The following is a 22851-nucleotide window of genomic DNA, read 5'->3' on the forward strand; positions in this document are numbered from 1 at the left end:
CAGCTTTCACTTTGATTTCGTCAGCCTGTTGGTCAGTCCTCCACTTTGTTCCAGACTGAAATACTTCAACAGCATTCAGACAAAGTGCCTTGAAATTGTGTTGCCATTCATGGTCCCCAGAGAAGGTTCTGTAATTTGGTTTACATTCATTTCCTCTTCATCTTTTCGTCATCCGGTCACCATTTTTATTGGTCCAATACTGTTGGACTAACTAAGTCACCCTTAGAAATAGTTTGGAAAAGGGCACTTTCAAAAAACTTGTCAGGTGATTGAACAAAACATCTGTCGATCACCGATTATCACAGGCTAACAATCAGATCAACAGACCATATGACGTAGTTGTAGGAGCTCTACCAGCCGAGCCAGTTGGTAAATCAAACTCTTGCCAAAGTCGAGGGAGAGTGAAAACAACCTTTCCAGCGAGAAAAGCCTTCAGTACCCTTCTTAGCTCTTCTTTCAATGAAACAAATTCTCCCCAGTTCTGATACAACTGACTAGCACTATTTACGCTAACCTCTTGATGAGCCGCCATTGATGTTTTGAGCAAACGGTAGCTTCTCAAGGTGTAGTTTGGCTGTAAACCCATAGCTTGAAGCCAGGAAAGATGGGGTTGGTTTCGTGACATAACATGACAGCCATCGTTGGTAACATTACACTTTGAATAATTAACATGTTAGCATGCAGGTCACATTAAGCTAACATTAGCCATAACGACATTTCTAGCAATTGCAAGACTGCTAAGCTTTCACTTACCGTTTTCAGGTGATTAGCCAAACTCGTAGTAAATTTGTGATATGCCGGTTTCCTTTGGCATACCTAGCACTTGACTTCTGGGGGGTCATATTTACAAATTTCATTATTCCACAAGTTATAACACCAACGCCGTCAACTACTGATCTGGGCGTAGGGTCGATGGCAAGGGTCAATGCTTCGAAGCATTCGAGTCAGCCCTTATACCCATCCGCCTCAGCTGTACTTTATGTTATTTGCTAATTTGGAAATGTTAGCATGCTAATATGTTAAACTGGTGAACATGGCAAACATTACACCTGCTAAACATCAGAATGTGGTCACTGTGAGCATGCTGCTTGTTTGCTGATGTTAGCATTTAGCTCAAAGCATTGTGCCTCTTTGCAAAGCATCACAAAGCTGCTAGCGTAGCTGCAGGCCCTCGCTCCATTGTACATACAAAGAAAAGTCAGACTATACTACTGAGAAAATTCATTCTTGTCATGTCTCTGTTTACAAAACTAAGTGTGCTTGAAATTGGCTAGCAAACCACAGCAGAGCAACAAAAACCTGTCTTATTTTCAGCATTGTGTTAAATAACTGAATGCAACATACACTAAATCCCTAACAACAAAGACACATTCTGTATGTGGACGAAATATGCCCGACATATGCTAGTTTCTGTTAAGTCACTGGAGGCAATGGCTACTTTGTGAATTGTGTGATGCTGGAAGAAATGAAGCATTAATAAACATGAAACTTTAGCAGATGTGGCTTTATCTTGACGGAGTGCTGCAGAACGAAGAACAAATAACGACTTTGTGGGGGGAAAAAATGATATCACAGTCAGGAATGAGTAGAGTCAGATTGAGATATTAACCCACATATTCCTGAAGGACGTTCACTTGTGCAGGACGTTCATTTGGCTGGTTGGCTGGGTTGTGGGTCTGCTCATCCAGCCGGCCTGCTCATCGCAGACAGATGTTTGGCCAGCCAAGCCTGCAGCGCCACAGGCAGTGTGTGTTCTAGAAAAACCCGGAGACCAGATGCTGCTACCTGGTGTCCCACCCGCCTGCCGCTGCGCTATTTCTGGGCATGCTCCAGTGGCCATCACATGACCTCAAACGTGGGTTTTGAGATTGTGTGCCGTCAATCACACTGATGATAGAGTAGAGCGGAGCTGGAAGTGAAAGCCTTCGTAGGGTCAACTCAGCGGGTTCAGCGGGTGTACCTGACAGGCTGAATTCATATACCAGATTGTTTTGAGTAATGAATCACATAAGGTAGCTATAAGAAAATACTGCATGTGAGTCGGAGATGAGCATTTCTAATTGAGAAATCAGCTACATTGTGAGGAGTTATATCAAAACCTGAGCATGAAAGAAATGAATCTCACACAATAGAGAATTATTTGGGGAAAATGAAAGCATCAAAACACTATCTGAACATCAAAAGATATAATCCAGCATCTATGTCTCTTTCAGTCTGTTTTCCTCCCCAGTTTTGTTCCCCACACAGATAAACAGTCACCATCTCCCGAACAAACACAAGCACAGATTCCTCCTCCCTCTCCACGGCCCCTGTCGCTACCAAACCCGAGGAAACTTTCGAAAGAGATTCAAAGACTCTCAAGATTAAAGATTTATTTGTTCTTTTGAAGTTCCAGCAGTGTTTTTTGTCTTATTTCTTCGACAAATGCAGCGTGGTAATGGCGTTTTGCAGCATGGCTGAGGCTGACCCAGAACTGCCAGAGAGAGGTTGCCGGCCTGACGACCAGGCACCCGTCTCAAAACTCCCCTAATGAGGAACGGCTCAGTAATGGCGTCGCTTCCTTGTGACCTCAAAGGACACACAGTTTACTCGCTTCTACTGTTTTCCAACTGTTATTTATATATTATATCGCGATGTGGAAGGAGAAGAGAAAAGACTGCGAGGAAGCTTATTAGACTGGTACATCTGGGTGGCTTTGGTTTGTAGCATCTTTTTGTAGTCTAGTGTTTTCTAGATTATTTCTAATCTATATCAAGGCTGCTCTTTGGTATGATTGTGTTTTCTGATGAAGAGATTGCACAGTTATTGTCTTGTACATCTGGCGTCTTTGCTGTCTCTTTTTTTCCATTGCTATGCTTCAATGAGTGCAAACAAACTTTCACCCTCTTTCATGTCTGGTTGCACTTTTTAGATTTAATAGTCACACATGAGTTACAATGCTCTGATCCGATGCTTAGATTTCAATTAAGCTTTGAATTCCAATAAAAGCTCATTGTTCTTGCTTTTTATTAGCTGCTCTATCTCTTAGATCCATCAGGCATATCTCGGTGCGTCGTGCATCGGTGCATCACCCTCCTCATCTGCTCGAGAGCCAGCGGAGAAGCACACTGCCCCCTAGTGCCAACACTCATTACCAACACAACAGAATTGATTGTGCAGCCGTCAAGCAGACAATACCCTGGTACTCTGCCAGTGGCTCGATACCAAGATCTGTCATGGGCAGCGATGCACAACAATAGATTCTACTGATTGGAGTGGTGCACACTCCTGGCTATGACACTGGCCTACCGCTCGCTATCGAATGCCTGTTTTTTCCTCTATCTCTCTCTCCCTCTCTCTCCGGTCACAAGGCCCCTAATTCAGCAATCAATGCTACTCATTTTAATAGCACCTCTGCTGTTGCCCCGGGGAGAGAAGAGGAGAAATCAGGGTCAGTCGGAGTCAAATCATTCTTCTGAGGTGAAGACCGCAATCATGGCTTTGATGGATCTCTGAAAATGACTAAACATGCCACATGCAGCAGAGATTTTATGTTGGATCACTGCTGTTGCTTGTTTGAGCTTTAATACAAAGAGAAAGATCTTCATTGACTGACTTGTTTTATGCCTAAACAAACTAAATAAACAAACTCTCTTTGTTTTCATGACAGAATAAATAAACTGACCTTAAAGGACGACACAATTTCACACTGTTTTGCTTTGTTTATAATTGGCGGACCCTGCCACCTCTCTAGCTTCAAACATTGGTTCTGGGGACTTGTTTATTCAGTTATGGAAAATAGTTTGTATTATTACCTCATTAATATTTTAAATGTAAAAATTCTGACTTTGTATTTCTTCTCCAAAACCACACAGTGCACACGAGTATAAAATCAAAGAAACCACAGTCAAAGGTAGACAGACAAGGCTTCGTGTGACCTTCAGTGACAAACACACTCACTTTCATCATATCCATGACAACAAAAGCTTGAATCCGGCGTCCTTTATTCTGTTTTTAGCCAACAGATGACTTTCCTTTGCAGCCCCACGATGCAATGCAAGCTCAAGCAGCCATAGGCTCCTCTAAAGACATGCTAAGTAAGTGCTCCAAATGACAAGACAGACTAAATACCCCCTAACAAACGATACAAGACTGCAGAAAGCGCTTTAACAAAGGAGGTATGTAATGAACCCCAGGTGCCTTCTCCCCAATACATCATCCTGAGTGAATTTGCCAGCATCACTCTCTTTACCTCCAAGCATGGTAAATGAGAATTTATGCGCCCGCTACTTTATCATTCTTTACTTTTTCACCCCCATGAGGTAGCCATGCCATGCGAGACAGATATTTCCACCAAAGGCAATATCCCCTCGTAGTAATTATATCAGAGCGAGAGAATGGCTCATTAACATATGCTAGGCATGTCAGGAATTTACAAGCGCCTTTTGTAGATGCCTCTCGTCAGTGTGCTGCTCCCATCCGTATGGTGTCTCCTTTGAGGATGCAACCTCCTCATTTCCATACACGTCAATCAAGCCGCGCATGGTTTTTTAGCATTATTCAGTGCAAAAAGCGCGGGGCTCTCTGAATATGGCAATCATAAGGGACAGCTCAGTGATATGGAAAAAGTGTGTCCGCGCACGTGTGTGTGCAGGGGGTTCGTCTGTGTGTTTTTGTGAGACGACACGATGAAAACAAAGCGATGGGGGTAAAATTATCTTGATGATGTGTCATCAATGCAGAGTGGGTGGAGTGATTGTATTTGCTTTTAAAAGGCGTGCGTGTGTGTGCGTGTGTGTGAATACATGCATAAAGCTCAACACCAGACACCAGACCGACTCACAGACAAGTCCCGAGGCCACTGAGCTAGTGGGCTGCTGCTGCTGCTGCTGCTGCTCCACCGCTTCAGGACCCAACATCTGCTGCTTTCAAGAAGGCACATACTGTTGGCCTTTCACCCATTAGTATGCCAGCAGATGACCTATTTATTAGCCATGTTCAGACACAACCCTTAAAAACAATTTCCATTGTGAGGTCATTATGTAAATCTAGTGAATATTTAGTGAATTTATATATAATTCATGACAAATTTCAGCATGGAACAAACCGCCTGTATAGTCTTAGTAATGGAAATTACGTCTTTAAAAAGTTTAATGTAAATGTGTGAACATACGACTCTCTTCCAGTGCCGGAGGCAGAAGAGCAAAGTCTGTTGTGATATAACCAAGCAAAATCTTCCTGTGAAGTGCTGTGTGCTTAGAGTCTGACTTAATGGGAAATCATTATTACTTCTGAATGTAAAAAAAAATCCTGCTGAATGGGAAATACATGTATTTGCCTTCTTGCCGAGAGTTAGGTGAAGAGATGAGGATCCGTTGGCTGCAAGTGAAAAAGTGACCTCGCAGAGCGTTACAGGAGTTTGACAGGAAACCTACAAAGTGAGATGAAGACGGAGAGAAGAGTCTTTCTGTGTTTGAATGAGTCTGGTCTTTTGCCCCAGCAAATGTCAGTTCAATGACTGAAGACCCAATGTCCATTTCCAGCACCGACCGCTCTCTCCGTCTCTCTCTTTCTTTCTCATTCTTTGTCATTGCCGTTTCCCTTTAAGTGCACTTTCGCCCACACCACTTGGAAATTGATTGAAACAAAATGTCACAATTATGCCCTGTAGCTCGCCGCTTCAATTATTCATCAATTAGGGGCTAGGCTCCTTTTTTTCTCTCCTCTGAGCTGATTTTTCATTCAGTTTGCTCGAGATGTATGGCTCCCCTGCTGTTAACCAGTCCAAAGTCATTAGTTTCTGGGTTTGCAATTAAACCTGATGCCTTATGCATGAGGCTCCGACTCAGTAGACACACGCAGCAGCGGCCGCAGCAGCTAGTGAACGAGCTAGCAAGCTCTGGAGGCGTGGATGGGAAATTAATTTGCTGGAAATGAAGTTCTCGCTCTCACTCGCTCCCTCCCTCTCTCTCTCCTGTCTGGCAGGTTGGAACAGATGCCACCGGCTGGAGATGGAAAGAGATGGGGCAGCTATGGATTCTGTGCAGCACTGACAGGGAAACAGGATCTCACTAGATTTACTGGGCCAAAATATGTGTAGGATTTTTCATCCAGGTATTACTAGAATTTTGACAGCAATGTGTGACTTTACTGGGTCAATACGCCCGTGTAGTAGGTATACTTAGCTACACAACAGAGTCTGCGAGAAGTCCTGTCCTTATCTACTTTGTGATATAGAGTTTTTGTTCAAATGTTTTTGAGAGGTGTTGATTCAACTTTACGACCACTTCATTTAACTGTACTGCATTAAACAAAGAAGGGTTTCCATCATTGAGACTACCCTTTTTGATATACACGAGGGGGACAAAATAATAGAAACACCTGTCAGGATAATACATAACCAAATGCAAAATTTAGTATAACTGTATAACTGATGAGTCTTCGTGTAGGTTTAATATTGAAAACTTCGGGCTGCCAATTATATATCTGTACATACCTGCACTTACCCACCAATGTGAAAAAAACAGTTTATCCAGGTATTTACACTCAAAGTCACCATGTACTGATCTGGTATCCAGCTGCTGCAATGTTTATTCTATTATTGGGAATTTCATGAAAGCTGTGGTTGGCACATGGCACAAATATACTCCACATGTTGTCAGCTGAAGCTTGTATTAAGCATCAAGACAGAGTCCAACTACATGGACCATTTTCCGTGTTCATTTGATGCCACCTAGTGACCACAGAGTCAAATTACATCTGTGAGATATAAGAAGGCCAAAAAACTCATATACTAGAAATGGTAGCACTATATCAGTGATTATTTAAATCCTTTACTTGAGTAAAAGTAACAATACAGCAGTGTGAAAACAATACTAGTATAAGTAATATCCTGCATTCAAAAAGTTAGAGCATAGAAGTATTACTAGCAAACTATCGAAAAACTATCACAGTCAAAGTATTTGTTTTGGCCCTGTGAGCGATATATTATCATATTTGTTAATAATGATGCATCAATGCAAAATTTGCATTTTACTGTTCAGTAACTAGTAACTACATCAGTCAAATAAATGGGCTGAGGAGAAATATACAATATTTCCCTTTGAAATGTAGTGTTGTAGAAGTAAATGAAAATAGTACTTACACCTGTCCAAGTCATACTTCTAGCATATAACCAGAGCAACCACAAGGTTACATTACAAACTCAGAAATCTTTTTTTTCCATAGCTGAATCAACAAGCTGTTGTCGGAGGAAAATAAGGTCCCCTGAACACAGCTTGAAGCTGAAAAGGTGGCAGGGTCCGCCACATATAAACAAAGTCAATTGTGCTGTCCATTAAGGTCAGTTTGAAATCAGTCAATGAGGATCACTCTCTTCTGTTTAAGATGTCCCCAAAGCTACATAGTGCACCTTTAAGTACGGCAATTGAGTAAATGTACTGGATGGCACCTTTTCAATGAACTTGTATTCATCTTGTAGCAACACCAAAGTAGGAGTGTCCCTCCGTATTAAAGCATTTGTATGAGCAAAGGAGGGCGCGGACGGGAACAGTCCGCACACTCGTCATTTTCATGTCCTGTAAGACACACAAATACGACAAAACACTTTCAGTAACATGAAGAACTACATATTTATCTGTGCAGTATGACAAGTATATTTTTGCACCTTCTTCAGACTGATAAACTGCACACACTCCAGCCAGGTGGTGAGGAAGGGGTTCAGGCAAAGCTCACAACAGCTGCCACTGGCCAACAGGGCAGTTAGGGACGGGTAGTGGGGAAGCATCCTGTGGACCAGAGAGGACCTGTTCCTGTCCTCCAGCAACACACATCTGGCAACCAGTTCCTGGGAGATAAAAATGAAGCAAGAACAATGAGGTGATCCCTTATAGTGTATAATGATATTGTAAATGTTATTGTAAGTATTGTCCCATCAGTTTACCTTTAACGAAAGCACTTCTACGTCCTGCACCGACGACATCGGCTCACGGCGCACAAACCTGTTGCCTTCACAGTGGAGCTCCCTCAGGGGCAGCAGGTGAAACTACACAGAGGAATGTCCTGCGTCATACAGCGAAGTTGTAATCCCCTATTTCTTTAGATTTCACTGTGTCACAGCTCTGTGCTGCAATATTATGTACCTGAACAGGGAACATGAACAACTTGTTCCCAGCTACATCCAGAACTTGGAGTTTTGTCAGGGCATCAATTCCCTGTGTGAAACGTACGGCAAGTGTTTGCTTATGTAGCTGCCAAATCATACAGTAAAACAGCAGAGCTGAAGTTAGAACTCGACCGACATGTAGATGATTCTTAAAGGGAAATTTCACCATAAAATCAAAAACCATCCTACAATTTTTGTTATAGTCTTCTAATACAAAATTAAACTGCAAGACAGACTGGAAGCCTGTTCATATTCTGCATTAAAGACAGTGCTAGTGAAGTGAATGAACACCCACCTCTGGTAGGCTGCTCAGCTTGTTTCTGGCTAAATACAACTTGGTTAGCTGTTTACACCGGTACAGCTGCTGAGGGAGCCCAGACAAATTATTGGAGGTCAGGTTTATCTCAGTCAACCTGGTGAGATGACCCAGCTCAGCAGGGACCTCCTCCAGCTTATTGTCCAGCACACTGAGGTGTTGAAGCCTACTCAAACTGACACCGACGACAGGTTTGCATTAGTGTTTTTAACATATGCATTCATTATGGATATATATTATATACATTATTCGTCAGAGATACAGATGTTATCAAGTTAATTTAGCCTAACATCATGAACAAATGTCAAATCAGTGGAGCTAAAGATACCTTTTGATCTCTGGTGGAAGTCTTTGAATCTGGTTGTGGTTCAGATTTAGCACAACGAGGTTGTGTAAGCCACCTGTAAAGCATAAATGACATTAAAGTGGTTCATTTGTAGTTTTGAAACCAATCTTCCAAGGTGCTAATCACGCAGAGGAGTGAGAGCCTACCTATCACCTCAGGTGCCACTACTGTAATTTGGTTGCTGAACAGATACAGTTTCTTCAAGGACTCCAGATGGCCCAAAACAGCGGGGAGCTCCTTCAAGGCATTATTTCCCAAATGCAGCTCAGCCAGCTTGCAGGCGTCGCATAAGGAGAAATATTTAATCACAAATCTGCACGCTGTGTAACACATTTAAAGAGTCGTCCTGGAAATGTTCCAGCAGACAGATGAGCTCGGAGGAGGACTCACGTGTCGGAGAGAGAGCAGCTCGGCGGGCAGGGTGCTGATGGAGTTGTGGTTCAGCTGGAGAACTGAGAGCTTCGTTATTCTGCAGACACACTCGGGAACTTCTTTTATCTTCTGAGAGGTCAAATTCAAAGAGGTCCCCCGACCGTACAGGACTCTGGCCACGGACTTAGCCATTTGTAAAAAGAAAAAACAATGTCAAGAACCCGCGCTCAAGTTTCCATGGCGACATGACGCTGGTTGGCTCGTCCATGAGGATTCGCTTTGAGACAGTAGCGGCCTCTAGTGGTGGCAGCTGAGTACAGCAGCATGTTTACGCCTAAGCACCGTGGGCTCACTAATATAAAGTAATCCTGCTTCCACGTTAATAAATAAATTATTAAAAACTAAAAACTATTAAAAATTATAAGTATAAAAAGTATAAAGTAACATAAATGGAAATATAGTAAAGTGAAGAACCTAAAAGTTGTACTCACGTAGATTACTTTAATAAATGGAATAAATGTACATGGTTACCTTCCACCGCTGGCATTTCCAACACAACTTAAGGACAACATGCAAGGCGGTGTTTGATTATATGTGCGTGCAGTTTATCACAAGCAGATATAACATATATGCCTTATTTTACTATCTTACTGTAAATTAACCTGAGGGAGACCATTTGTGTTTAAAATGTCATCACGTAGAAAAAAGGTGACAGTAGTGTGCAGATACTTCTTCAGCTTTTTGTGCAGATATCTGTTGCTGAACAACTACAAAGAGACCGTAGGTTAAAGAAACAAAATGATCATCTTTCAGTCTCATGTTGAAAACAGTAGTAATTTAAAACCAATGAATATTATTTTCCTCATCACAAAAAATGAATAAAGCAGCGACATACGTTAGTAGTATTATATATGTTTATGTAACACTGATATGAGTTACAAGGTCAACGATTCAGTTCATTCCAAGATCGCTGGGAAAACCCAACAACCCCACAGTGTTGACATTTGGTTGAGTGACATGCACGCTCAAAAGCTCTGACATCCTCTCCTGCTCAGGTGGATTTGGGTTTAAAAAAAACACATGTAACATCTTTGCTTCTCAAAATGAGCTGAAGGAAAGGTAGGAGGTCTTTGGGACAGACTAAGAGAGTCCGGTGTAAAATCACTTACACGTTAATTTCCTTTCTATGCTATTTTCATTAGCACAACGACACTGTTCTCAGAGGTGATTCTGTTAGATTTCTTTTGACTTCAAAACATAAAAGCACTGTTATGCATTTAATGCAACACTCTCTGTTAACCTCAGCTTATCAATGTCTTCAATGAGGGGAGGTCTCCCTCCAAATACGTTTGTATTTAGGGCCCCTTGGTGTGAGTGGTTCGAACACTCTCTGCATCACACACACTGGTTTATGTCACACCAAGACTGAGCTGTCTCTCAGCTGTCCTCTGCATTGACAGGGTCCTTTAGCCGCTCCACAGAATTGTAGTGCTCTCCCAGTCCATAGGCGTGACGCATGTAACTGCAAACAAAGGAAATACATTGAGAACTTCAAAGAACTTGACATCTTACACACGTTATGCATAGATTAGATTTATACAAGTCTGTTTAACACTGATATAGAATACTGTGTAATAGCCTTGGTGTTGTGCTCCATGAGAGAAGATTTTTGTTGAGCCTTACGTAAATGTTTTCACATAATTACAGTTTGTATTTACGGTGTCAAAAATCAGAAAGTGCAATTAAAGCCTTGGCTGGTTTTCCACAGCAGCTTTTAACTGTCATTAATCCAACCCTAATGTCTGATCTAAATGCAATGCACATTTTTCTACTAATTTAGCTGTATATACTTTAACAATTATGCTAATAAAAACCCCTACCAAACATGACAACATATACACAACCTACACAAGAGTGATGGGGTCACTATCAAATTCCTCCCCGATTTTTATAGTTGAGGCGTTGGCCTGGATTACTTCTATCTGCAACTGAAGAACTTTGGTCAAAGCGCGCAACTGTTGGGGAAAAGACATGAAAGTAATTATCAAGTACAAGGAGCAACACAGCCCTATAAAGACAAACTGAAGTAACTACGTTAACAATGACACTGAGGAAAATCAAAGTTTTTTAACTATAATCTTAGTGTCTTCTTCCTGAGAAATCTATATATATTACATTAAATCTATATTTAATTGTTTGATTATTGGCATTAAAAAAAAAAGCTGAAATAGATTATACTTAATGAATAAGTAGGACATTTTCAAGCAATCTGCAAGTATTATTTTGTGTTTTAGACATTTAAAAGTTTGATTTCAGTCATAACCTTCCACCACTGTGTTTTGTCTCTGTAGGGCAAGAACAGAGCAGTGTATCTGAGTTTGACTTTAACTACTCACTTCCAGTTGTCCACCCCATGCTGCTGTGTGCTCCACATCACTGCAGTATTTCTCAAACTCATCTAGAAAGCAGTACAAACACTTCTATTAGTACACACAGAAGTACTTTCTAAAAACATAATATGTCATATTAAATCAGTATGGCTGGCACACTCGTACCTATGTCAGATTGTTCCTGACAACTAAAACAAAGATAAAGTGTTACCTGTTGTGTACATGTCACCAGTGTTTTGGTTGGTGAGGAAAGGCAAGAAGTCATCAGCATGGTTTCTCATGTGCTCAGCAGTGCGAGACCGCAGTTCTTTCACACTCTTTGACCCCGGCTAGAACAGAACAGAACAGAACACAATATGTTCTCTGTGTAGGAACTTTGGTAATAATAAATGTATAAACTTTACAGTCATTTTGTCAAAGCAGCATTGTGACATTGGCACAGAGTGTGGACACTTTTGCTTATCACACCCAGATAGGTATTCAAACCACAGCTACAGCTATTAACACTCCAAACACTGTGTGTACCTGTGATCGCTTTGCCAGCTGATCTTCAACAGCTCGGTACATGCAGTGGCCATCAGAGGAGATCTCCTTGATCTGAAGCTGCTGCTGGGCGAGTTTCTGAGCCAACATCAAACCCTCCTGGTGCCTCACACCCTGCAGGTTCTCCACCTCGGCCTCTGCTATCCTGCTCTCCCTCTCCTTCTCCTGGGCAGCCTTCTTGTCCTGGAGAGGATCATTGAATATGAAGCACATTAAATAAGTAGTTGGAACCACAAGTGAAACCATTTAAAATGAAGGCAAACAAAGATGGTTGATTAAATTATCAATTACAAATGAAATGTTCGGGAACAAACAATAATCATACTGCTGTCTAATACATTTGATTATTCATGTTTCCCCTAACCCTAACCCCCACATTGTTGTGTGCAATAACAAACAGCACTTAAAATTGTTTGATTCGAAGTGGAACATGTATCTCACCCTTCTCTTCTGGGCCTTGGTCACACGTGACTGTTTGACCTCTTTTTCATCTTCATCCTCTATCTTCACGGCATCCAGTCCATTTAACACCTCTTCCACCTTGTGAGATTGAGAGAGGAGACTTTTGGTTGTTTTGCAAATTGACATTTATGTAATAAACAGACTTAATGTAAGCATTTGCAACACTTTTTATGCAATAAATCATAAAGAAATTGCACTGAAAGGAGTACATCTTTTAAAGGCAGTTAAGCCTCATAATCGTAAATAATATTCATCTTCTGAATATAGACTTTTACCTTTGTGTCAGTTGTCGGCCTGAGTTGCCTGCATTCCTCCTCATGTTTCTGGCTGAGGTCAGCCTCCAGTTTGGCAATCTCCTCTGTCAACTGCTTCCTCTTTTTCTTGTCATTTTTGGGGACAGCATTTTTCATGCTCTGGATTTTGGCTGAAAATGAACAACAAGAGCAGATAATCTGACAAAACAATACACTATACACAGAGTAAAGGTCTCAGATGGTGCTGAATGTTGATTAGAAAAGTTCAAACTAAATCCAGGCCAGGATGACCAATATGACAGAGGAAACACCTTATTAATGCACCTTAATGTAATGTAATGTATATCTCATTTCACACTACTTTACATGACACAGTTATTATAGTTATGGGTGCTACATTCTGCTATGATGTAATATTTCAGTGTGCTCGTGGCTAAATTGGGTTCAATTCCAGGAAATAAAACAAGACGTGAGATGTAAACAAACTAATAGAAAATTAACAACCAACGCCTGAGAACAGCTGATGTTAGCTACCTTGCATATCTTTCTTTTCCTTGCGGTGCTTCTTTGCCAGCAGCTCCTCTGGTGTCTCCACTGTCTCCTCCTCCATGACTGGACGGTGCTCACTTTGTTCAATGGGAGTCTTTACGAGCTGAACGAAAACATAAAATAAACAGCGTGTTGTGCTGTCCCTGTTACAAAGTATAGCACAACACTGACAAATATATATCTCACAATGAATAAAATGTGCTGATATGGCCTCAACCGGAAGAGGCTAGGGGAGCGGGGCGGAGCTTTGTTCTTCTTCGCCTGGCTGAACTCCGAGATTAACGACGCTGTACCGCCTATAAGGTGCTATACCGCCCCCTCCGGCTAGTTAGTGTACTACAGTTCTGTCTTGCAGCAGCCTGCTGGTCAGGTTTGTGATATGACATGATAATATAATATAATATAATATAATATAATATAATATAATATAATATAATATAATAATTGATGATTAACCATAAAAACAGCAAGAATATGAAAAACAATGGGTACTATTCATATATCTATTATAATAGTGCAAGACTAGACTAAGAAGATAAATTGATATTTTCTGTGAGACAAAATAAAGTTTATTTTTGACATCAGCCTTTTTAAGAGCCCGACTGATACTACTATATCAATATATCGCCCCATATACACACATTTTTTGCAAGGATCCCTCAAATGTGGTTATCAACCCCTTGTGACTAATGGAGGCAGAACATTTTACAGTTCAACATTAATTTGAAAAAGTCAACTTCACTGAGAATGTAATATAGGCAAGTACAGCCAAACCGATATATCAGTTGGGTTTCAGTAATTTTAGCTTCTTGTGAAATATGGTATATCTTCATTTCTACAGGCCTCTTTAAAATAATACAATATTATATCCTATATATATATATATATATATATATATATATATATATATAGGAGATAAATGCATGTTTATTGTTCCTAGGCTATATTATAAATATTAGATGTGGTTATTAAAAATGAATTATTATTAAAATATTAGAGCTGGACTGATACTGGCCCATCACAGATGTACTGTATAGGCGTAAATATACATATAGATAATGCAGAAAAAGATGTTTTGGATCATTAATACATAAATTCCAAATAGATTTTATAGTTAGTGTAGTGTTTAACTGATATATACTCTAATCGTTTTTTTATCATTGGGGCCAAATATCAAGCATCTGTCAGGTGAAGGCAATATATTCAAAACGTACATGCAAATATTAGATCAATGATCCTGTACAAACATAACAAGCCCTTCGTCTGTAGGCAAATACTACATGGAATAATATTAGCACACGGATGATTGCCATCAGTAGAAGCTGCTCTGCTGTGTTGGTATGTGCTCGCCTGACAGGCTGACTTCTGGAGGGCAGACGTGCTGTGTGACGTGGCACGGGGGGCGGAAGAGCTTGTTTGTGTTTTGGTTCTAAGGGGAAGTTGCGAGAAGAAAGAAAGGAGGAGACGTGACGGGATTGTTGAAATTATTTTCTTGGTTCCCCAACACCGCCTCGCCACAGTGTCCCGGGTTCTGTGTGTAAATACTACAGCGGTGGTATTCAAAGTTCAAAACATCGTCTGGCTCTCAGGTAGCGTACTTGACATGATTCGACAACTTGTGGTTTCCAGTTGGCTGACTGGCTAACGCTAACGTTTGCTCAGTTGTCATCGGGGACTAACGTTAGCTAATGCTGTCGCTAGCTGTCTCCAGCTAATGACGGTGATGTTTGATAGCTAGGGGAATGCAGAAATACAGGCCGTTGTCACGTCATATGAAGCCCAGCTGTCCCTCTTCTGTGTCGATGCTGTGTCATTAGCAAGCGTCTGATATTGTAAGCTGTACAGTTGACTTTGTCATAGCTAATAGCTAACTGGGTGGAATCAGGTCAGTGGGTGGAATGCTAACAGCGCTAGCAAGCTAACATTAGTGTTTGTCAGTTGAGGGTTTGGCTACTCCCTATTTAAACATTAGCCAACTAGCAAAACATTTAAGTTTAATAACGCTGTCAAACAATACAACGACTAGCTTGTTAACCCGTGGCACTCCCTCTTATTTTGTGTAGCTGAGCCTGTCGTTTTAATGTGCTTTTCTCAAAGTGGTTGGGAAGCTGACGTTACTTCTCAGTGAGAAAGCTAAGGTTGGCTAACAGCAAGTAAGCTAACTAGCTAGACAACAAAAACAATTTGGAAAATGGCGTCGCCTTCTAAAATCAAAACGGACAGCTTCATGACATCAACTAACGTGAGGGAAGTGTGTACAGTCAACTAACAACAGTCACATCCAAATATTTGTGAGCATGGCAGTGCGCAGCGTTTGTTGACAGTCCCTGTCATGAGTCTGAGTAAACGCACTTAATGTTTTTCCGCAGCATGTGTGTTTGTTTTCTGACTGCTTGTTGTCAGTTTTTCCAGGTAAATGTAAAGGATGCATGCCTGAGCTAACTGCCTCGCTGGTCACTTTCATGGGCTTTGTCTCCTCAAGCCTTTTATTTAAGAAGACACGTGGATATGTTTTGTTTAGCAAGAAAACAACTTGACAGGCGTTTGAATTATGTTTGTAGGCTTCTTTTATTATTAACACACAGGCCTTTTGTTATATTGCAGATATTTGCTTCAGTTGTCCTATTTCTGCACTTGAAAAACACGAGCATTGTTGTGTTAATGTGTGATCAGGAGATTAAATATAACCTATTCATGCCTTGATGTATTAATGGCTGACATAACCTCCGCAGACAGACTGACACAACACCACTGGTGATCAGACCTGTTGTGTTTTTATATATAGATATACCACCAATATAATAAGCATCTGTATGTTGTAATACAGTTTAATTCTACAGCCTTATGTCATTTAATGCAGTACAACATGAATTGTGGTGTCACGCATCTCCAAAGAGGGCACCAACACCTTTATCAACAAATATGTGACAAATATGCTTCACAAAGGTAGCTTTTTCACAGAGTCATTGTACTTTATTGCTTTAGAAAGCTTATCTGAGAATGATAAGGAGTCTGTGTTATTGTCAGCACACATATTATCTGTCTCCTGGATGAGGGAGATGCTAGTGGTTGCCTGTTGGAAGTCATAATAGTCATTTTTGTGGTCAGAGATAGGATTCCACAAAATAGTGCTCAGGACAAGTTCTCCCTTCAAAATCAACACAGACAGCGGTTTTCTCCTGACAACAGCCATCTGTTGTATACAAATTAGTCAGCTGTTCAAACCTAAATAAGTTACTAAGAAATGCATGAATGAATGCGTGGCATGTATCCATACAGAGGTTCTCGCAGTTGTAAACAGGCTGGAGAAATGTGGGTGGGTTAAGACTCTTGAAACTATCGTGGTTCTTGACAAGGCTTCCTTTGCTTTCTGTTACTGTATGTGGTTGTGGTGGGCTTCCTTTGCCCTTTTTCATGGTGTCATTCAGATAGACACTGTACCACAACTGTGGGAAAACTGTAAATGATTACATTATTAATCTCAAATAAGGGCTTTGCATGTTTGAAGTACTTTGACACAATTATAAAAATTAGTTAATTTGTTCTAGGGCTGCACGAGATGGTCAAAAAAATTACGCTGGGATCATTTTGACAGCTATTGTGATGGCAATTAAGTGTGCAGCGCTAGATGTTTTATAACTTGAAGACAAAAAGAAAGTGCAGGTATTATATACGGTACATTCTGAGTAGTGTATTTTGTTGGCATTTTATTTTAAACCTATTTATTGCCTTCAAAAGTGAAATCCTTAACTCACTTTTTTTGCTGGTAATGGTAACCATAAGATATTCAGTGTTGTTGTGGAAGCTCTGTAGAAACCTGCTGTTTATTGAAATGGCCTCTGCAAAACTTCACGATGTGAAGAAGTGTGATAGTTCTGGGCTAAAGCTTAAATTTGACATGTGAAAGTATGGGTGTGACGCATCACTTTTAATGAACTGGCTCTGTTGTGAGTGGACTTGATAATACCATCAAAATGTCTTAATAACAGAATGGAGAGTGTTTCTCACTACAGTGAGGGTGCTGGCTAATGTTTCTGATGCTACTCCACTACACACATATGTTAGAAAATATTCTTTGAAAGCCTCCATGTTAATTACCAGGTCTAGTTTGAGAGCTTGGGATGATTTTTAATGTAATGTTGTTGTCTTTTTGTTTGTATTACTCTCTTTGTGAAATTAAATGTTAAAACGTATTATTCTGCTATAGTTTAGTCTTGGAAATTGCAGACGGCCGAATGTTTGTCCTCAGAATTCTTGAAATACTCAGTGTCACATGTTCATTAAGACATCCAGTAAAAAGGTCACGGCTTAGACTTGTATTTTGCTCAGTTAGGGTAACATAGTCTGCACCCCGTCCACTTAAATGGAGGTAGATGAGTCTTGCTTGATACCTTTTTCTATTAAGTTTATTTCTATAGATTTTAGATGCCTCACCTTTTGGCATTCCTGTATCTTGAAAGCACTGCAGGCTGCCAACACACATTGATTGGTGTCAGTAGGCTTCATTTTTTCCACTTATTGCACTCAGTAATGCTGTAAATCTCTAACAGATCGGAAACCAAATATTTTGTTCTATTTTGAGTCACGTAGAGTCTCTCATCATATCAAATCAAGGAAGTTTCACAGTTAAGTCTAGTTTTAGAGCTGTTGACATCATGTTTCACCCTAAGCAGAGATGTTTAATCGTGGAATAGTTTCACACATTACTCACATATCTTGATTACTTGTCTTTTCTCCTGTTTCTTGCAGCAGAAGTCCTGATAGTGAGGTTTGGCACACAGGACACCGGGGGATCTGACTAGGTCATGGCCAATCGGGGAGGTGCTACGAGACCCAACGGACCCAATGCGGGGAACAAGATCTGTCAGTTTAAGCTGGTGCTGTTGGGGGAGTCAGCCGTGGGCAAGTCCAGCTTAGTGCTCCGCTTTGTCAAGGGTCAGTTCCACGAATTCCAGGAGAGCACAATAGGAGGTGAGCTTCAAATCAAGAGACCGGGCTGTTTCTCATGTGCTGCCAGTTGGTTGTAGATCAAACGGGTGTGTTTGTGTCTGCGTTTGCTGGATTTTGCTTTTGCTGAAGTAGTTGTCTAATTATGTGAGATTCAAGGCGGCGCTCTGATATTGTTACGACAGCACCTTTTTATATACATTTTTAAAACTCTGATGTAAAAATAATTTGAAGTTAACCATTTTGTTTTGTAGTCAAGATCATTGCCACATTGTAAAATGAAACTTAAATTGAGTTACAAAATAATAAACCTCACAAACATCTGTTTCTTTTCCACTTAAGCTGAAATGTTGTACACCAGCGTGGGCTGTAGATTGTGTCACGTAATGGAAAAACTGATAATGCTTTGTTTAGATATATTTATGACCTCTTGTTTACAAGGCATTGTAAAAAATATTGTGTTGGTGAGGATATTGATCGTCTAACGCTCGCTAACCCCTCACTTTATCCTTCATTTCAGCGGCTTTTCTCACTCAGACAGTGTGTCTAGATGACACAACAGTGAAGTTTGAAATCTGGGACACTGCAGGTCAGGAGCGTTACCACAGTTTGGCACCCATGTATTACAGAGGAGCACAGGCGGCCATCGTGGTTTACGACATCACAAACGAGGCACGTTCACTCACCCTTGACTAAGTGGTTCATACAATTTTCCCAAACATTACTCCTCCTTTAAGTGTCACAGATGCTTACTTGACATATTATTGTGGTGAAGATACAGTCAGATTACCTCAGGAGTGTATGAAGGGCTGTAGTTCAAATACAGATGGTGGCTTATATGAAAGTCTCTGACTTTAAACAGGAAATGTCAAGTTGCTGATAACATGAAGGTATTAACAGATAGCGCCATTTTCTTCTATTTGCAGGAGTCCTTTGCACGGGCAAAGAACTGGGTAAAGGAGCTGCAAAGACAAGCTAGCCCTAATATAGTCATCGCTCTGTCAGGCAACAAGGCTGACCTCGCCAGCAAGAGAGCTGTCGACTTCCAGGTCAGAGCAAACAAACTGTGTCTTTGACGTCAGTCCTGATTTTTATGCATTTCTTGGGAATACTCATCTCCTACATCTAATGGATATTGCTGTGGTTCTGTTTTATGTGATTAAAGCCAGAAGCTACATTACAAGTGATTATTCCATTAGTCTTTACTGCCAAGACTTGCGGTCTCAATACCGCATCTAATTGTCTTTTCTTGCCCCTGAATGTGTGAGCATTGATGTGTGAGCACGTATTGAAATCTCACAGTCGTTACGTTGTGTTGACAGGATGCCCAGTCCTACGCAGATGACAACAGCTTACTTTTCATGGAGACGTCGGCCAAGACATCTATGAATGTGAATGAGATATTTATGGCTATTGGTGGGTAATTTCCTGACACTTTATTCAATGAGTTTGCCAGCGCATTTGTAAAGTTGTAACTTGAGCCAAATGGATTAATCCTGTTGATATTTGTTTAAGTAGTTGTTCATATTTATGCTGCTGAACTGGAGGGTTGCGTGGAGATTATGAAAATGACTTTATTTTTAACTTTTGCACCCTGCATACGAAAAGTTTCTTGTTGTTTAGCTTGATTTGTTTTCCCCCTTCAGCAAAGAGATTGCCGAAGAGTGAGCCTCAGGCTGCAGGAGCCAATAGCGGACGGAACCGGGGAGTGGACCTGACAGAAGCTGCCCAGCCAGCCAAGGCTCCATGCTGCAGTAACTAACGTGAAGAACGCCCCCCCCACCAACCTGTATAGCAGTAACTAATGCGGCTGATGCCCCGAATGCCACTGCAGTTACTAATGCAATGTGTTGTACTCTTATCTCTCATTTGCAAAAGACGAAAAGATGCCCCCCCCCCATGCCATTATACTGATTTCTGCCTCTTTTCCTCCATCACGGTTCTGCTGCTACCTGGTTATACCCTCTGACCATTTGTTTTCTACTTTCTGCCTCTCACCTTGTCACATCTATCAGTTATTATTGATAGATAAATGATAACTGATATTAGAGACGCTAGTGCACCCTGCCTTCCATCATCTTCCTACCAACGTGAAGATATGAGTTTCATTAAGAGGAAGTGGTCACTTCCTTTTTTTCTGGGATAGCTTAAGACCTTACTACTGCATTTCTAATACCAGTCTTGTTTTTGTTCTTTTTTTTTACATATATATAATTTTGTTAATTATTGTTTGCTTTATTTTTTGTCAGAATTATAGGTGCACAAACGTGTATACTTACATGGCCTAAAATAGAAAAAAAAACTGTTTTACCTTTTGTCTGGAGTTGCACAGAAAAAAAAAATGTTTATTAGAGGGGTGTATCCTTGTGAATCTGAGAAAGGCGGGGGTGAAGAACGAGAGAGAAAGAGAGGAAGCTCCACACCTCTCTCTTGTCATGGGACCCTTTTAACTTAAAGTTTAAAAACATTCATGAACTGTAGTCCTCTCATACGCCATGTCTCTCTCTCTCTTGGATTCCCTCTGCCTGCCAGTGTTGGCCATGTACTTTCCCCCACTAAACCCAAAGTAGCACGAGTGTACATTCTCTTCTTCCACCCCCAAAGCTCCATTCTGGGGCCATGCCTGCTTCTTGCTGTCCCTAGTGGCATTGTGCAATGTTTCACAGTATTTACTCTGTGACTTGAGTGTCTGCAAGGACCTATGCAGCACAGCAAAACCCCCCCTGTTCCCCCCAACTCTCTCAACAACAAGGCACAGGGGCCTCTGAGATACACATACGTGTCACCGCCTCCCCGTCTCCTGATGCAGCGTCCTTTCATAAATCTTAAGTAGACCATCCCTTTGTGGTCACACTGGGGTCTCTTGGTTTCTGTCTTCGGATGATTTAGTCGATGCAGATGTCCTTTTCCGTTGTGTTAATGTTGCTGGACCTGGTAAAAAGGTGATGGTGTTGAGATGGGAGTTGCAATATGAAAGGCTGCTTCATTAATTTTCAATCGTAATTATTTGTCATCTTCTCTCGATTAGGAAGTGCTTTAGACACAGCCGTGTGTCAGTGTGTACAAACTGGGCCTAGGCTGGCTGGCTGATGACAGATTTCATCCATAGACTCGATCACACGTGCCCATACATGTGTGTGTTTGGACACACATTTGCACACGAACACACACATCACATTGACTTCTTCCTTCTGAACCCTGTCAGACTGAAACATTATTGTACATAAGCACACACACACATACACACAGTCTGTTACACCTCTCCCACCTATCTTGAGCACACACTTTTTTCCCTGTCCCTCCACTGTACATTGTTACACACACACACACACACACACACACGCACACACACATATAAATATATACATACAGTACATCTGGTCAATAACTCTTTTTACAAGTCTGTCTTACTCATGCCTTGCACTAATGATGCTCATGAATATATCCTGTCATAATTACAGCCAGTGTGATATAAATATATATATATAAATAAATATAAATATATAAATAATATACTGTAAATAGGGTGTTGCAGTGTAGTCTACCTTTTTTTCGATTTACCAGTGACAGGACTAATGCTTGCTAGGGAGTTGTCTAGATAATCAAAAAAAAGAAATGTACAGTTAGCAGAAAAAACAGCTACAATCTGGGTTTGGAGTTTTGTTGCTGTTCCTTTTTTTCACACAGATGGTTAAATTATAATCAGTGGTGGTCTTTATAAATGTATGTAGTGTTATTAACAAGAAAATGAAATTGCATTTATTTAGTCGTCTGTCTTGTACCTTTTTCTCAGAAGGAAAAAAAAATAACATCCAAACATGTTGGTTTCTATTTTTTAACATCTCGTTCTCGCATTTCACTAATTCTGTTGTTTTTTTTCTTTAGTGGTATCAGGCTACGATGCCTTGTCAGATACTAATTCCTGTGAGTAGATCTGAACTCGCAGAGACACCAGAATTTATCAAGTCAGACCCAACCCCAAAAACAGTTTGATTAACCAACAGTCTGCCCCACCTCCGTAACATCTCAGTAACCTTGTGAAGACTTTGTAGGAACAGTGTAACAACTATCAGCAGGCAAGATGGTGATTTATGAATAAATTAATTAACACATAAGGATGTAAATTGTATGTTTTTCTTTTTTGTTTTTCTTTTTTTTTTTTTCTTTTTTTGCCGTGAACACTTAATTGCAGCCGAAAACATTTAAATGCAAGCATTTTACAGTACTGTTATGTAATGACCAAATAAAAACTGAAATAAATTTGATCATTTATTATTGTGCTCAGGCTGTGTGTGCGTGTGTGTGTGTGTGTGTGCGTGGACAGTTGGTGAAAAAGTTTTCCTTTGGCTCATCTCTGACCTTTAACCTGACAGTTTCTCTATAATGTCAGCATTTGATTGGGTGCCATGTTTTCCTGTCTTCAGGGATCTTAAGAAATTCTTCAATGAGCAAGAATTGTATTTCTATATTTTAATGTAATAGTGAGATATTAAGTTTAATAGTCTTATTAGTATCAGTTTCACTTATTC

General features: G+C 40.6%; 3 protein-coding genes across 5 annotated transcripts; 1 reads left to right on the plus strand and 2 right to left on the minus strand.

Annotated features, from left to right (window-relative positions):
- Nucleotides 1-7426: 7426 nt before the first annotated feature.
- On the minus strand, nt 7427-9397 carry lrrc69 (leucine rich repeat containing 69). The gene is made up of 8 exons (XM_084378813.1): nt 9196-9397; nt 8952-9078; nt 8788-8860; nt 8439-8634; nt 8121-8192; nt 7922-8023; nt 7646-7825; nt 7427-7556 (listed from the first exon to the last, which is right to left on the minus strand). Exons 1-8 carry the CDS (start codon nt 9367-9369, stop codon nt 7449-7451), a joined length of 1032 nt encoding a protein of 343 aa, XP_084234939.1. The 5' UTR covers nt 9370-9397; the 3' UTR covers nt 7427-7448.
- Nucleotides 9398-10077: 680 nt separating this feature from the next.
- otud6b (OTU deubiquitinase 6B) lies at nt 10078-13621 on the minus strand. Its single transcript, XM_084379079.1, has 8 exons — nt 13361-13621; nt 12848-12996; nt 12552-12650; nt 12093-12293; nt 11779-11896; nt 11574-11635; nt 11086-11192; nt 10078-10699 (listed from the first exon to the last, which is right to left on the minus strand). The coding sequence occupies exons 1-8, from the start codon at nt 13434-13436 to the stop codon at nt 10615-10617; spliced, it is 897 nt and encodes a 298-aa protein (XP_084235205.1). The 5' UTR covers nt 13437-13621; the 3' UTR covers nt 10078-10614.
- A 1124-nt stretch (nt 13622-14745) lies between these two features.
- On the plus strand, nt 14746-22602 carry LOC311272376 (ras-related protein Rab-5A). 3 transcript variants are annotated; one of them, XM_084378740.1, is made up of 6 exons: nt 14746-14964; nt 18128-18346; nt 18843-18994; nt 19249-19371; nt 19645-19738; nt 19969-22602. In XM_084378740.1, the coding sequence occupies exons 2-6, from the start codon at nt 18181-18183 to the stop codon at nt 20082-20084; spliced, it is 651 nt and encodes a 216-aa protein (XP_084234866.1). In that variant the 5' UTR covers nt 14746-14964; nt 18128-18180; the 3' UTR covers nt 20085-22602. The 3 variants fall into 3 exon arrangements, with proteins under 3 accessions (XP_084234866.1, XP_084234865.1, XP_084234867.1); XM_084378739.1 differs by having other exon boundaries at nt 14747-14964; nt 18125-18346; XM_084378741.1 differs by lacking the exon at nt 14746-14964 and adding an exon at nt 15062-15207 and having other exon boundaries at nt 18125-18346.
- Nucleotides 22603-22851: the final 249 nt, after the last annotated feature.

The sequence above is a fragment of the Pagrus pagrus genome (genome assembly GCF_965226575.1).
Source record: "Pagrus pagrus genome assembly, chromosome: 17".
Classification (NCBI taxonomy): Eukaryota; Metazoa; Chordata; class Actinopteri; order Spariformes; family Sparidae; genus Pagrus; species Pagrus pagrus.

What these genes read in the sequence shown, in the direction of transcription:
- lrrc69 (XM_084378813.1), bottom strand. Translation starts at nt 9,369, where the DNA reads ATGGCTAAGTCCGTGGCCAGAGTCCTGTACGGTCGGGGGACCTCTTTG. An exon ending in TAGAAGTGCTTTCGTTAAAG is followed by an intron (nt 7,826 to 7,921) that starts GTAAACTGATGG and finishes TTTATCTCCCAG; the next exon opens with GAACTGGTTGCCAGATGTGT. An exon ending in AGTTTATCAGTCTGAAGAAG is followed by an intron (nt 7,557 to 7,645) that starts GTGCAAAAATAT and finishes TGTGTCTTACAG; the next exon opens with GACATGAAAATGACGAGTGT.
- otud6b (XM_084379079.1), bottom strand. Translation starts at nt 13,436, where the DNA reads ATGGAGGAGGAGACAGTGGAGACACCAGAGGAGCTGCTGGCAAAGAAG. An exon ending in CCAAGGCCCAGAAGAGAAGG is followed by an intron (nt 12,294 to 12,551) that starts GTGAGATACATG and finishes GATCCTCTCCAG; the next exon opens with GACAAGAAGGCTGCCCAGGA. An exon ending in AGTGACCCCATCACTCTTGT is followed by an intron (nt 10,700 to 11,085) that starts GTAGGTTGTGTA and finishes CTTTGTTTGCAG; the next exon opens with TTACATGCGTCACGCCTATG.
- LOC311272376 (XM_084378740.1), top strand. Translation starts at nt 18,181, where the DNA reads ATGGCCAATCGGGGAGGTGCTACGAGACCCAACGGACCCAATGCGGGG. An exon ending in AGAGAGCTGTCGACTTCCAG is followed by an intron (nt 19,372 to 19,644) that starts GTCAGAGCAAAC and finishes TTGTGTTGACAG; the next exon opens with GATGCCCAGTCCTACGCAGA. An exon ending in TGAGATATTTATGGCTATTG is followed by an intron (nt 19,739 to 19,968) that starts GTGGGTAATTTC and finishes TTCCCCCTTCAG; the next exon opens with CAAAGAGATTGCCGAAGAGT.